The sequence below is a fragment of the Leptosomus discolor genome, chromosome Z (genome assembly GCF_034619465.1).
Source record: "Leptosomus discolor isolate bLepDis1 chromosome Z, bLepDis1.hap2, whole genome shotgun sequence".
Lineage (NCBI taxonomy): Eukaryota > Metazoa > Chordata > Aves > Leptosomiformes > Leptosomidae > Leptosomus > Leptosomus discolor.
Genome location: NC_141419.1, coordinates 80,935,408 through 80,949,291, shown reverse-complemented (window position 1 = coordinate 80,949,291; position 13,884 = coordinate 80,935,408). Strand labels below are relative to the sequence as shown.

The 13,884-nt window shown below is 46.6% G+C and overlaps 1 protein-coding gene across 1 annotated transcript; it reads left to right on the top strand.

Moving 5' to 3' along the window:
* The first annotated feature begins 5,382 nt into the window (after nt 1–5,382).
* RXFP3 (relaxin family peptide receptor 3) lies at nt 5,383–6,720 on the top strand. Its single transcript, XM_009952566.2, has one exon. The coding sequence runs from the start codon at nt 5,383–5,385 to the stop codon at nt 6,718–6,720; it is 1,338 nt and encodes a 445-aa protein (XP_009950868.2).
* Nucleotides 6,721–13,884: the final 7,164 nt, after the last annotated feature.

The window sequence follows — 13,884 nt, the reverse complement described above, 5'->3', positions numbered from 1 at the left end:
TTTGGAATTTCATAAGTTACTCATGCAAAAAAAAAAATTCCTGACATTCCACCTATAGTATGTCTGTGGGCAGATTCAAGTAGTAGAATCAAGCAAACTCTAAAGCAGTCAGTGATTCTATTACATGAATTTTTTTGGGATGCTCACATTCAGATTCCTGATCAGTGTTCAAACACGGATTGTTATTAGTAATTGGTGAGCTAGTTCACAAAATTATAATTTCATGCTTGGACTAGGTGAATTTAAAAGCTCATTTGGTCTTGCTACCCATATTAACATTTTTAAAGTATATTTCTGGACCAACATATTACTTTGAAATTAACTTTTTATGAAAATTAGTGGCAGGAAAATATGTTCTCAGTGATCTACCTAGAAAGCAAAGGAGGAGAAGATGTGAACATAGAATCGTAGAATGGTTTGGATTGGAAGGGACCTTGAAGATCATCCAGTCCCAACCCCCCTGCCATGGCAGGGACACCTTCCACCAGACCAGGTTGCTCAAAGCCCCATCCAGCCTGGCCTTGAACACTGCCAGGGAGGGGGCAGCCACAGCTTTCCTGGGCAGCCTGTGCCAGTGTCACCCTCACAGTGAAGACCTTCTTCCTAAGATCCTGTCTAAATCTCCCGTCTTTCAGTTTGAAACCATCGCCCCCTTGTCCTATCACCACACTCCCTGATAAAAAGTCCCTCCCCACCTTTCCTGTAGCCCCCTTTAAGTACTGGAAGGCTGCTATAAGATCCCCCCAGAGCTTTCTCTTCTCCAGGCTAAGCAACCCCAACTCTCTCAGCCTGTCCTCATAGGACCTGCTGGCCACGCTGCCTTTGATGCAGCCCAGGACAGAATTGGCTTTCTGGGCTGTGAGCGCACATTGCTGGCTCATATTCAGCTTTTTATGCACCAGCACACCCAAGTCCTTCTCCTCAGGACTGCTCTCAATCCACTCATCCCCCAGCCTGTATCTGTGCTTGGGATTGCCCCGACCCAGGCGCAGGACCTTGCACTTGCCCTTGTTGAACTTCATGAGGTTTTCAGGGGCCCGCCTCTCCAGCCTGTCCAGGTCCCTCTGGATGGCATCCCTGCCCTCCAGCGTGTTGACCACACCACACAGCTTGGTGTCATCAGCAAACTTGCTGAGGGTGCACTTGATCCCACTGTCCATGTTGGCGACAAAGATGTTAAAAGCACCAGTCCCAATACCAACCCCTGAGGAATGTTACTCATCACTGGTCTCTGTTCAGACATTGAGTGGTTGATTAAATATTATTGAATTAATTTTTTTAATTAAAATTTATATCTCTATTCAAATAATACTTTCCAGACAATATGTCTGTGGTCCATGAAGCGTACCTGTGATGGTATGATCATTGTGTTATCGGAGTATGTTGATTGTGTTATCTAACAGAGATTTTGTGATGAAAACCTGTATACATTTCCTTCTACACTTTCAAGAAAAGAATTGGTATGACAATTTTCCTGTGGTGGATACGCACCACATGACACCAAACCTTCACTCTCAGGATGGAGAAAGTAGAGTTGTAAAATCCAGTTCAAAATGTAGCTGTTAACAGTTATTGTCTGAGTTTAGTCAAAAGCATGAAATTGTAACCCTGAGCTCATAAAAAGCCAAGGGGAGGCCATATGGGTTCCAGAAATTAGAACCAAGAAAATACACAAATATGAAATGTCCCTTTTTTTCCTATTTCTCTTTCCTTTTCCTGCTCCAAAATTTTGTTTTAATAATAAAATGTCATAAACCAGAATTCTATAGCAAGGTCGCAAAGTTTAAGAATACTATAAAGCCCATTTAAGTAACACATATTAATAACTCTTTTTAATGAAATCTGTTCAACAACATTAGTATTACTACTAGTTTCTTCAGTATGTTGAGTAGAAAAAGACAAAAAAATCCTTTGCTGCCACAAAAATGGCCCAAGAAATAGTCCCATGTTTCTGTATTTGAAATAGTGATACATTCAGTATTTCAAAAATCTGCTTTAGGCTACAAAAATTACTTTCATATTGAAACCCATCTTCCTTGCCGAAACGTTTCAGAACAGCGTACAGCTGGTTCAGTCACTACTATAATCATAATCCTTCTTTCATTCGTGTACAAGGTCTGTAAAGGAAGTGAAAAATGGTACGGATCCTTCAGGCTAAATTGTAGGAAAATTATTATTTTCAGAAAATGTTTATTTGGCATATTTATCTGATACATTTTTAAAGGTGATTTGAGAAATACCTGCAGTGGCACTTTTATCTCTGACACAAATCAGTCGAAATCGATGTGCAGTTTCTGTTGGTAGTCTGAACTGGTGCAAGCTTTCTAAGTTTACTCTAGAGATTGATGCTACCTGAAGGCAAACTAGCAACCTTAGCCCCAGGGATTATTTTAGGATAGTACTATATAAACCCAAAAAAGCCTCTTACAAAACTCTACGGGATCTGTTTGAGGTTTCCAAAGTAAATGTATCAGCCATTATTTCCCTGTTACCACCCAAATACATCCCAAAAGCCTATGCCCATCAAATTTATTACAGTTTTCAAAAAGATTCAGTCGGTACCACCAATTATGCTGACACTTTGATAAAGAGAAGACTCCAGAAGGTTACATATTAGCCTCAAGCCTTTGGCAGCATTAGTGGAATAAATAAGGAACAAATAGAAGACAATATTTTCCAGAATAATAACCCTTAGGTAATGTATCTGATGAATCTTGCAATACTTTTTGAAAATAGGTGATGACTTTTTAAACTTTTTTCCAGCTATGGAAATGTCCTGATGGAATAATTTAAATTAATATTAATTTAAGTAATAAATTATTCAGCCAATATTTATTTTATTATTCGTCTAGGTGTAGCGAGTTCCCTTACCTGCCTCTAAAACTTCTTTGAGGTGACCAGTGACAAAATTAAAAGACAAACCACCCAAAACTGAAAAGGAATTTGTCTGATTGTCAGAATACGAGCAGAAAACCTGGACAAACATTTCACATTTGCAGCCCTGAGTTCAAAATCCACAACCGGTGTTCCCTTGAGGTACCTCAGTTCGTACTCTGTTGCTTTCTCTGTGTGGATAACAAAAAAAGCAATATACCTTCAGACATGATTTCGCTTCCCTTTCTGAATCTTTATTGCTGTTCAGCTCCGCAGTGTATCAACAAGAAGTGCCGAGCAGGGAAACAGTGCAATGGTAGAAGAAATTACTTCATGCAAGACACAGTTCATGCAGTTTTTCCAGTTAAATACTTAAAATTGGTCTTGGAGGTAGCAATGTGATCAGAATGGGGCAGATTTCAGTCTGGAAAATATCCACTTCTGCACTGTCGCTCCCACTAACGATTTACCAAGTGAATGTCTCATAGTCTCTGCATGGCTCAATTACAGATGATTTTTTCCTTGTGAGCTAATAGTGGGAGGACTAAGTAGGGGGGGAAATTGAAAAAGAACTTGCTTGTTTCAAATATTTTACTAACCTGCATTTTGGCTAAGTGCTGACACTAGTGCTAAGGCAGCCAGCACTGCAGAGGGCTGGGGGGCGCTTCAGCCTCTGCAGTGGTGCGGCTCTGATTAAAACTCGGAATTTTCACTTTGCTTGTTTATATGGTTGTGGCACTACTGGTGTTGAAGGATCCTTGGCTGTTACCGACTGTTTTACAGTCGTCTGTGCAACACTGGTGGGGCTGATGGCGTTGTTAGGTTTCACTGCAAGGATGGTTTACTTTGGATGAGAGAATTGGAGAAACTGTTGCCAATCAGCAGGCTAAGGGATGCAGCTTCATGCCCCACCATTGAAACTGCCATCTGAATGCAACCCTAGTCAGTGATCAAGAAGCAATAAGCCTAAAAAAATTTGTAATTTGGAGAAAGTGGGGAAGAAATGTGAGGTGTCCCATGTTTCAAGGCCTGCTGCAGTCAACCTTGTGAAGGCCCATTACTTCAATTTTTTTGTTTCATTCTAGTACCAATGTATATAGTGTAGCAAGTAATCTGGAGGCTAAGCCTTCCCAGAGCATTACATTGCTAATTCCAGTAAATTGTACCCTCATTATACACAGTATGAACGACGTATAGAACTTCCTAATTACTCTTGTTCCCCCTTGTCACTCCCATGATCTGGCTGATAGTTTTACAGGGTCGCTGTAGGTGTAAACCAGAGTGATGAGTGGACTGCTGGCCACAAATGGCACACAACGATGTCTTTGCAGGAATTTCGGTAAGATAAACCAGTTCAAAGTCTACGGAGAAATAATTTGCTTGTTAAATCTGTCCTCAGTCTCCCTCAGATGGCTGATTCACGGTGCTTCATATAGGTATGTTTGAAATCTATTTCATTTTCAAAATGTGCACTAATTTTGATCTCTTTAAAAGCAGAACGGGAGGAGGAAAGCCTCGGTTCCTGTTCCCACCGGTTGCTTGCCGTTTCTGCTGCGGACCCGGCGGGAGCGCGGGTTTCGGGGGCCGAGCGAGGCAGGGATGGGTCCGGCTGCGGCTGCCGCGCTCCCCGGGCCAGGGCCGGCCGGCGCGGCAGCCCGGCGCGCCGGGGCCCCCTGCGGGCGGCTGCCGGGAGCCTGCGGCCGCCCCTCGGCCTCCCGGGGAAGAGGCTTCTGCCGCGCCGGGCCGAGCCCGCGTTTGCCTTCTCCCGAGCACTGCGCGCTAGCGGCAGCCGGGCTTTACAGCGGCGTGGCCCGTGCTTTGAAATCAGGGATAGCCACCGTCGTCCGATGTCCCGAAAGCAGGAGAGGTCTTTGCCGGTGCCTGTCCTGAACGGGGTCATTTTGGGGAGGGAGAGGCGCTTCCGGGCTCGGCGCCGAGGTTTCTCAGGCAGGAAAGCGCGGGTCGTTCCGGGCTCGCCCTGCAGCGGAGCAGAGGTGCGACGCCCCCATCACTTCCCCACCGCGGGAGGGAAGGCAGCGGGTTTTCGTGAGGAGCTGACCCGCTAGGCGGGCTGTTTTGGGAGAGGGCGTCGCCTCGGGTCGGGCGCCTGCCAAACTCAGCCCGCGGGAACGCGCCGCCCGCTTGGTTCACACGCAGCCGGGCAGGCGGGGCAGGGCGGGGGCGAGCAGCGGGGATGCGGGCGGCGGGAGTACCGCGGGGCCGGCGGGGCGGGGGGGCCGGGGGCGCGGCCGCCCGCGCTCAGCACCCGGGAGAGCTCCACCGCCGCACCGCGCATGCCCCGGCCCCGCCGGCGCGGATATAACCGCGGGGCGGCGCGGGATCGGCGCCAGCGCCGGGGACCCGCCGAGCTGGAGAGAGCCCGTCCCCGTCCCCGCTGCCGCCGCTCCGGCAGCCCGTCCGACCGACCGCCCGAGAGGCTGCTCGCTGCGACTGGCTCGGGGGTGTGGGGACGGGCTCCCGCGGACCCGTCGCCCTCCCTAGCATGGGATGGGCGAGCCTTGCGAGCGCGGTGCCTGCTCGCCAGCTGCTGGCATGAAGGCAGGAGCGGACTGGGAGTCCTGGGGCGCGCCGCCGGGTTTCCTGGAGGGGACCCAGGTGGGCAACAGGAGCAACGTGTCCTTCCTGCAGCTCTTCAAGAACATCAACCTGGAGCGAGCCGATGGGATGCAGGGGGACAGCTCCGACGTGCTGCGGATTGTCATCTCCCTAGTGTACTCCGTGGTGTGCGCCCTGGGGCTGGTGGGCAACCTGCTGGTGCTCTATCTGATGAAAAGCAAACAAGGCTGGAGAAAGTCCTCCATCAACCTCTTTGTGACCAGCCTAGCAGTGACTGACTTCCAGTTTGTGCTGACCTTGCCATTCTGGGCAGTAGAGAATGCACTGGACTTCAACTGGCTCTTCGGCAAGGCAATGTGTAAGATTGTCTCGTATGTGACAGCCATGAATATGTATGCCAGCGTCTTCTTTCTCACTGCCATGAGTGTGGCTCGGTACCACTCTGTGGCTTCAGCCTTGAAGAATCAGCGGCGAAGTGACCCACTAGGTGGCTGCTGCTCTGCCAAGTGGATTTGTGCGCTCATCTGGCTGTCAGCTATCCTGGCTTCCCTGCCCCACGCCATTTTTTCCACCACTGCCACTGTCTTTGATGATGTGCTCTGCCTCGTCAAGTTCCCTGAGGGCCGAGGCAGCAATGCTCAGTTCTGGCTGGGTCTGTACCACATCCAGAAGGTGCTGTTGGGCTTCGTGGTGCCGCTGGCCATCATCAGCCTCTGCTACTTGCTCCTGGTGCGCTTCATCAGTGACAAGCATGTCGGCAGCACCTGCAGTGGCCCCAGCACCAAGCGCCGCTCCAAAGTGACTAAGTCAGTGTCCATCGTGGTGCTGTCTTTCTTCTTGTGCTGGCTGCCTAACCAAGCGCTCACAATGTGGGGCATTCTCATCAAACTCAACGTGGTGCACTTCAGCACTGAGTACTTCCTCTCCCAAGTGTACCTCTTCCCCATCAGTGTGTGCCTGGCACACTCCAACAGCTGCCTCAATCCCATCCTCTACTGCCTCATGCGCAGGGAGTTTCGCAAGGCACTGAAGAGCCTCCTCTGGAGGATCACCTCACCTTCACTCACCGCCATGCGCCCTTTCACCGACACCACCAAGCCTGAGCAGGAGGAGCAGGCCCTGCATGCCTTGGTGCCTGTCCACCCCATCACTGCTTCTTCCCCTGCTGCAACCGTCCAGCCGGAGGTGGCCTACTACCCCCCTGGGGTGGTGATGTACAGCAGCCGCTATGATCTGCTTCCTGCTGGCTCCATGGAGCAGCGCTGCTGAGATGGGCAGGGGGCTCTGGGGGGGTTGGACGGTGGGGTCTGTGCAAGGTGGGGTCTGTGCAAAATGTGGCCCTGGGATATTGAATGCCTGGTAGGGACAAGGGGAAGAGGGATGGGTAAAGGAGGGCTTCTGTGTGAGAGATGCTCTTTCAGGGTTGTGTCTGCTCTTGGAAACTTGTTGATGGAAATTCTTGTCTTGAAAATGTCCCCTAGACTGGAGAACAGGAGTAGGAGGAGGCAGTGGTGGTGCACTGGGGATTGGGGTGTCTCTAGGAGATGCTTTTTAGTGCTTGTACCTGTTCCGGGGAAGAGGAACCTGGGAAGATGATGGGACTTCAGTCAGGGTGGATGCAGGATATGCAAGGCACCATAGGGAGGAGAGAGGCTGGGTGGAGTGGTGCAAGGCTGGGAGACTAACTGCATCCCCCCAACTTGGAGGTGAAAGCAGCAAGGGGACAGCAGCCCTCCCACCCCTGTGTGTGTGTTTGTGTCAGGGAGAAAAGCTGGGCTTTCTCACTGCTGCATGGCATTGTAAATGATGCCAGCTCAGCTGTGGTCACTTGTCCCTGGGCTTTAGTGAGAGCACAGGAATCAGACAGCCTATGTCCTGTTTCATACCTGCCCTGAGGGGAACAGCCAGGACAAGTGTGTACAAGGCTCCTGCTTGTTCAGTCTTGGCCCCTTTCCCCTCTCTTAGGGGCCCAGAAAAGAGAGGGGACAAGGAGCACTGTGCTTCCCTCCATATCTGTACCAGATCTGCTTTTCCAGTTCCCCCCATCTCCTCTGCTGCTGCCAGGATACAGAGGAACCCAGCCAGCCAAGGAGAAACCCAAGGACAGGAGCTGCAACTTCATGGAGAGGTGTTGCTTTGCCTGGGTTTGAGGGGGAGGGTCTGAGCCCCCTGACATCATGTTCCCCAGCCTCTCTCCAGGTTGCTGTGGGGGAAACCCACAGCCCCAAACCATGTGTGGCAAGGCAGGCACCTTTCCCAGGGCACTGAGGCTGCAGGCTTTGTTCTTGCTGTGCTTCAGACTGTTTGTATTTCATGCCAGGAAATCAGCACAACTATAAATAAAAAAAAAAAAAAAAAAAAAAAAAAAGGAGGAGGGGGAAAGAAACAACTCATAACCACTTCAAGCTGCTTGCCCTGGGATACTTCTGGGTTCAGATAAAACCAAGCACAAAGGCTTTTGTTATGCTAAAGCGTTTGTTAAGGGTCTGCACTGATACTTGCCAGTGTTTCAATTAACTCCAGTTCAATTCCTCTGGTATGAGCGGCCCTAGAGCCTGCAGTTCAGTGCTTTCACACCCTGGAGAAGGGCAGGGACAATTCCTGTCCCAGCCTGTGCTCCAGAGAAACATCTGGGAAATAATTTGATGTTGGTCTGAAATGAACTTTTAAGGACATGAAAAAGTGTAATTTTAAGCTGTGAAACTTTTTATGGTAAGGTTATGTATTTACTTTTTAAAAATTTTTTTTTAAATTATGAGGAAAAGTAATGTAAAATTGAAAGGTCAAAGTATTTCTTTTAAAAGACGGAAAACTGCAAGAGTTCTGGTTTTGTGGTGAAAACACAAGCTCGTTAATCCCCAATACTGCATACGGGATTAATATAAAAATACAATATTCAAAACCTCTCCCTATTTCCAGCCCCTTCCCCTGCAGGCTAGTTCCAACATCTGCCTGACTCTGCTAAAAAAGCATTTCTGCAGAGGGTTGTTTGTCACCTCTAAGTACTGATATGGAGCAAACTTGCAATTTCTGTCCAGAGAAAATTGCGGTGCCGTTAGCGGCAATTATGCTTTGCAGACTCTGTTAGGTATACTGTACATGTCAGTAACTCCTGTTAAAAAATTCAGGTTTGGTCTGGAAGCAGCTGGTTCTGCTACTTGCAAGAAGAAGCTGTTCTGTTTTTCCAAGGCAGAAGAGACTTCTGCTGCAGCCTTGGGCACTTGCTAACTGGGAAGATAGTTGCCTGGAGAAGAACAGCAGAAGTGAGCTGGCAGCCGAGGGACATACTTATACAGATAAAAAGACTGAAGAAATCAGATACATCCATAGAAGAACTTGAGCATCTAAGTACTGTACAACTGCCCCTCTAAGTTCCTAAAGCCTGACTTGGCTGCCTGTTGAAGTCTGTAGTTACTTGAAGTTTTTTTTCTAGTAAAATACTTTGTGCCTAGAAGTCTGCTCCTGAGCTTGCCTAAATCTGCTTAAGTCTGTAGCATTTATCTCTGTGATTCATGGGGATCTCTCAGTCAGGAGTGGCCACAGTGTGTACCCTAAGTGAGGGAGGCAGCTCTGCCTCCCAACACAGAACACCCCATGCCAGGCCACACTACGTTAGGAGGGGCTGTAAATTTAACTTGTTCCCTCCATCCCTTTTTATCTATGCCTAGATATGCTTCTCCTGTCCCACCTTCAGTGCATGTACAGATTATGCTCCTTCCTCTTCCCTTCTGAAATACTAAGTGGGCAGGGCTTTCACCTACAGCCTAGGAAACTAAGCTTCCTCTCTTCCACATCCTCGGGGAACGACTGCATCTCTGGGCTACTCCATGAATGTGCTCAAATCCTCTTGCTTGAAACAGTTCCTGTTGCATGAATTGCTCACCATTGCTGGACTGTAAACGGAAAGCAAGCCCTTCAATGCTACTTTGCAGTGTAGTGGTTAGGGTGTGAGCCTCAAAGAGGAAGTGCCAAGATTTTTTTTTCCTTGTAAATACAGATGAGAAATTAGGTCCAGGTCTGGATTCTAGTTCTCCCGTTTCCAAGAACAATGATTAATTTACTCCCAGGTCCTGATTCAATTAAAGTTTCCATATACCACGCAAGAGCCTGAGAGCTTTCTAGACCTATAGGTCTAGTAGCCTAAGGTGTCAAAGGATTTGCAAGAAATATATTTGGGTCTCACATGTTCTGGGAGAAATCCCTAATGCCTGTGCTAGCCAATGAAGGAAAGCTACATGTCTGTGTGAGAAAAGGATACTGTGAACTTAACTCCGGAGTTCAGAGACATCTCACTGTGTCTCTATAGGCCAAGAGAAAGTACCTAAATTAAGAAAAGTGGCTGAATCTCAAAGCCAAACTCTCTTCTTAGCGCTTGCTTTTGAACAGCATAGTTTCTTGCTTGGCTTGCTGGAATTTTAATTCCTATCCTGATGCTTAAATGTTCTTGTGCATTACATAAAAATCTATCCAGGTGTCTAAAACACAAATATGAATTTCAGTAGATAGCAAACTGCCTAAAAGACATCATCTGTGGTGCTCAGCATGACAAAACGCATGTGTTTTTGTGGATGTCAATGTAGACATAATTTTATGCCAGCAAAGCAACACAGAAAATAGATGATGTTCAGAACAACCCACAGTTGGCCCAGTGTACCAGAAAGATACCATGCTCAGAGGAAGCCCCAGGTATCTGATCACTAAAGACATAAGAACCTTATATTTGGCAAATCACTTAAATTGGAAAATACCTTGGGTGTGTAGGGACTGGACTATGGACTTAGAGGGCAGCTCTCTCTTAAGCCACTGCTCCACCAGGTGTAGGTCATGAATCTGCCGTTTGAAAGAGGCACAACCCACCCACAATTGGCCAAATGTTGGTTTAGGCCAGACTGGCAGTTCAAGGCTGTGCAGGTCAGTGTGTGTCCAGCATGGCCAAAGAGCACTACTCTGGCTTTGCATGGGCAGAGAGAAATTTTGCTTCACGTGTGCTGTGAGTCCCAACTATCACTGCATGAAATCTGGGCTCTGTGTTGCATGGGCAGGAGCACCAGCTTGGGCATTGCAGGGACGGGTCAGTTGCTCTGAATGTGCACACAGCATCAGGCCTGTGGCCTGAGCAGAGGGCCTTTGCAGCTCCAGCTTTGTGACTACATGTTAACAACAACAAAACCTGCTGGGTACCTGGGGGTTTCCTAAATAATCAGTACAACACTCTTCAAAAACACTCCTGTTGCCTCCAAATGTTCATGTCTTCATTTGTAACAATTGCCTTTTCATTGACTAAAATAAACACAGCTGGAAGATATAAAACAATACTTACAGAGTTCTTTAAGAGATTTTTCGTGACTGGTCTCCTGCCGTTGGAGATTCCTGGTGGGGTGCTGGTAGAGAGGCGCACATTACTACAGAACGGTAGGGACCTGAAGGTGCAGGCTGACATCTAGTGACAAACTTAAAGAACTTTAGAGCCCAGATATTCTTGTTAGGCACTGACTTCAATTGCCTAAGGACTTCTAAATATCTCCTCCACTAAAATAACTAAGCAAGCTTTTAATGTAATAACAACCTCCAATTGCATTTCCAGCTTTCCCTTTGAAATGCCTCTTCAGTAGAAATGTTGCTTCACTTTGCCTTTGAGTTATTCTCGCACTCACTTTAGCAGTAAAAAGAATCCAGTCCCCTTTATTCCCGTCCATGACTGTCTGCTTTAAAACTTGATTATTCAATTGAGTGCCTGCGCAAAAGCTCTGATCTAATCGATCTCCATGAGCTTGAGCAGGCATAGGTACGGGTGCGGCGTGACTCAAGGACCTTAGATTGGGAGACTGAATCTCCAGTTTTTAGTGAGGGTTATATTTTCCTCCCGCTTCAAAAGAGAATTCTGACTAATCCATTCAGAAGGGGGTATTGAAAATACCTTTTTACCATGAATAAGCATTTATAAGAACATCTTCTGGGTACATTATCAGCATCAGTCAGTGCAGCAGCAGTTGAGACAAAGTCTGTAAGAAAAGGCTGGGCAGCCAGTTAACTCATTCCGTTGCTAAACTGTAGCTGGTAGCATGCCTTAGACGTCCTCTGCAGTTGCAGGGAGTTGTTTTCCTTAGAATTGTCTCTCAAATCCATATTAATTTGCACATGTGTGCAGGTTTCTCAGCCTATGTTTATGTATAGCCTCAGAGTCCTTCACAAAATCTTAACTGTAAACTAAAAACTCACAGGATGGCTGAGCAATTTGGGCCAAAAAAACCCAGCTGGAGACAGAAACAATTTATTTAGTTGTGCAAGTTTTTTGAAACCTTGACCTGCCTGCCTGGGGAGGGCTGCAGACTATTCAGTGTGGGAAATAATAATATAAAGGTAGCTCACTCAGTTACCACCTTTCTCCCTCACTCTTCCATTCCTTGGGACAATGAGAGACTATTTCTCCAAGGACATATGTTTTTCCTTGCACAGATCAACTGAATGAGTACGCTTATTGCACAATTATCAAAATAACTGTTCAACACTGACTTCTACCATCATTGTTCAATAAGCCTTTCCACTTTCGTTCAGAAGTCACATCTAACCTCATGCTGGACAAAACTGGAAACTTGTGGGAAAATGACTTGTCTCTGTATTTGTGAAAAAGTCCCTGATCAGCATAGACAAGAAATCTGAAAATCAAATACTTTCTAGTATTATCTGTCAAATAAATACCTTCTACTATTCACATGCACAAATATTTGTGAATAACCCTGTGTTATCTAGTTAGACATTTACCTGATCATAGCAAACTTTAACCTGCTGCTTTGGTATTCTGAAATGCCGGATTGTTTCAAAACACGGATACACTCAAATAAGCAAGATCTTTTCTTTTTCTAGATGGAACCGCAGGCAGTCCGTAGTCTGCCCATGGCACCTACCAAAGGGTCCAACAGCACAGCTGGGAACACATCTTGCCAAAATGTCTAAGCCGAGTCATTAGTCAAATAGTTTCAGGCCAAATACTAGAACTGAGATAATAAAGTTATTCTCAATTCATAGCTACCAACAATTAGCCCTGAGTTAAGATGAAGGGGAAATCACATCTGACCAAGCTGGTAAGCTTCTTTGATTAGACAACTGACTTGGTGGATGTGGGGAAAGCAGTGGATGTTGTTTATCTTGACACAAATAAGGTTTTTGATGCTCTCTCCCGTGACATCCCCATAGACAAACTGATAAAGTATGGACTAGGTAAAAGTGGAGAGAGCTGAGGTCTTTCAGCCTGGAGCTGAGAAGGCTCAGGGTGATCTCATCAATGTGTGTAAATACCTGATGGGGTGAGGGTTAAAGAAGATTGAACCAGAGTCTTCTCAGTGTTGTGCAGGGAATGGACGAGAGGCAATAGGCACAAACTGAAATTCAGTAAATTTCATTTAAATGTAAGAAAAAAAACCCCTTTTTTACGGTGTGGTCAAGCACTGGAACAGGTTGCCCAGAGAGACTGTGGTGTCTTCATCTTCAGAGATGAATCTGAACTCAAAATCTGACTCAATGTAGCCTGACCAGTCTGCTTTAGTGACTTGACTAGGCCATTTCCAGAAGAAACCCCAACTAATCTGTGCTTCTATGTGATTCTGTGATGGCAAATAAATTGCTATGAATACATCTTTGTTCCAAACAGTAGAATTAGCACATGTTTGCCTTGCTTGACATTTGTTCTGAAAAACCCCTAAAAATTTTATGCCTTCAAATTGTCTCCAACTGTGTATTTCAAATAATCTATTATACGTTTATGATCATAAACAGATTTTAAAAATGTTTTTACTGTTTTTTATTTCTGCTGAAACAGGCTCAGAGGAAATATACTCTTCCTCCTACTTATCAAAAGGCTTTCCCTGCACCACAAGATTGACTCTTGGCATCAGCACTGCTTTCTAAGGCCCGATTCTACCAAGAGTTTAATGCTAAGCGTGTCCTCGGTGGGCTCCTACCACCATGTGTCCATACGGCTGTGTCTTCATTGGCATTATGCAGCTGGGTTACTGCTAGTAACAAGCAACTTCCCTTTGTTGTCTGCGCACAGAAAAAGAGAACTGAACTGCAGCAGTGCATCACTGTAAGAAAGCTCCAGAGTAAGATAAAACAGAGGGACAGGATTGAGGTTAGAAAGCAACGCAAGGAAGGGCGGCTCCTAGGCTCTGGAGAAATACTATAATGTCATTGAACACTGGGGGGCAACCAAGCACCCAGCCTTGGGGGAGGAAAGTACTTGATCATCAGAACGGCGGCAGACCCATTCCCTCTCCTCCTTGGAGCAGACATAGACTTTGATAATTACCCTTTCAAAAACCAGTCAATTTTTTAGAAAAAGTCACATATCTCTCCTGGAAAATAAGAGGCAGGATCTGCTTACCTCAGTCTACTGTGCAATCCAGAGTGGAAAACACTGAATTTTGTTTTCCCAAT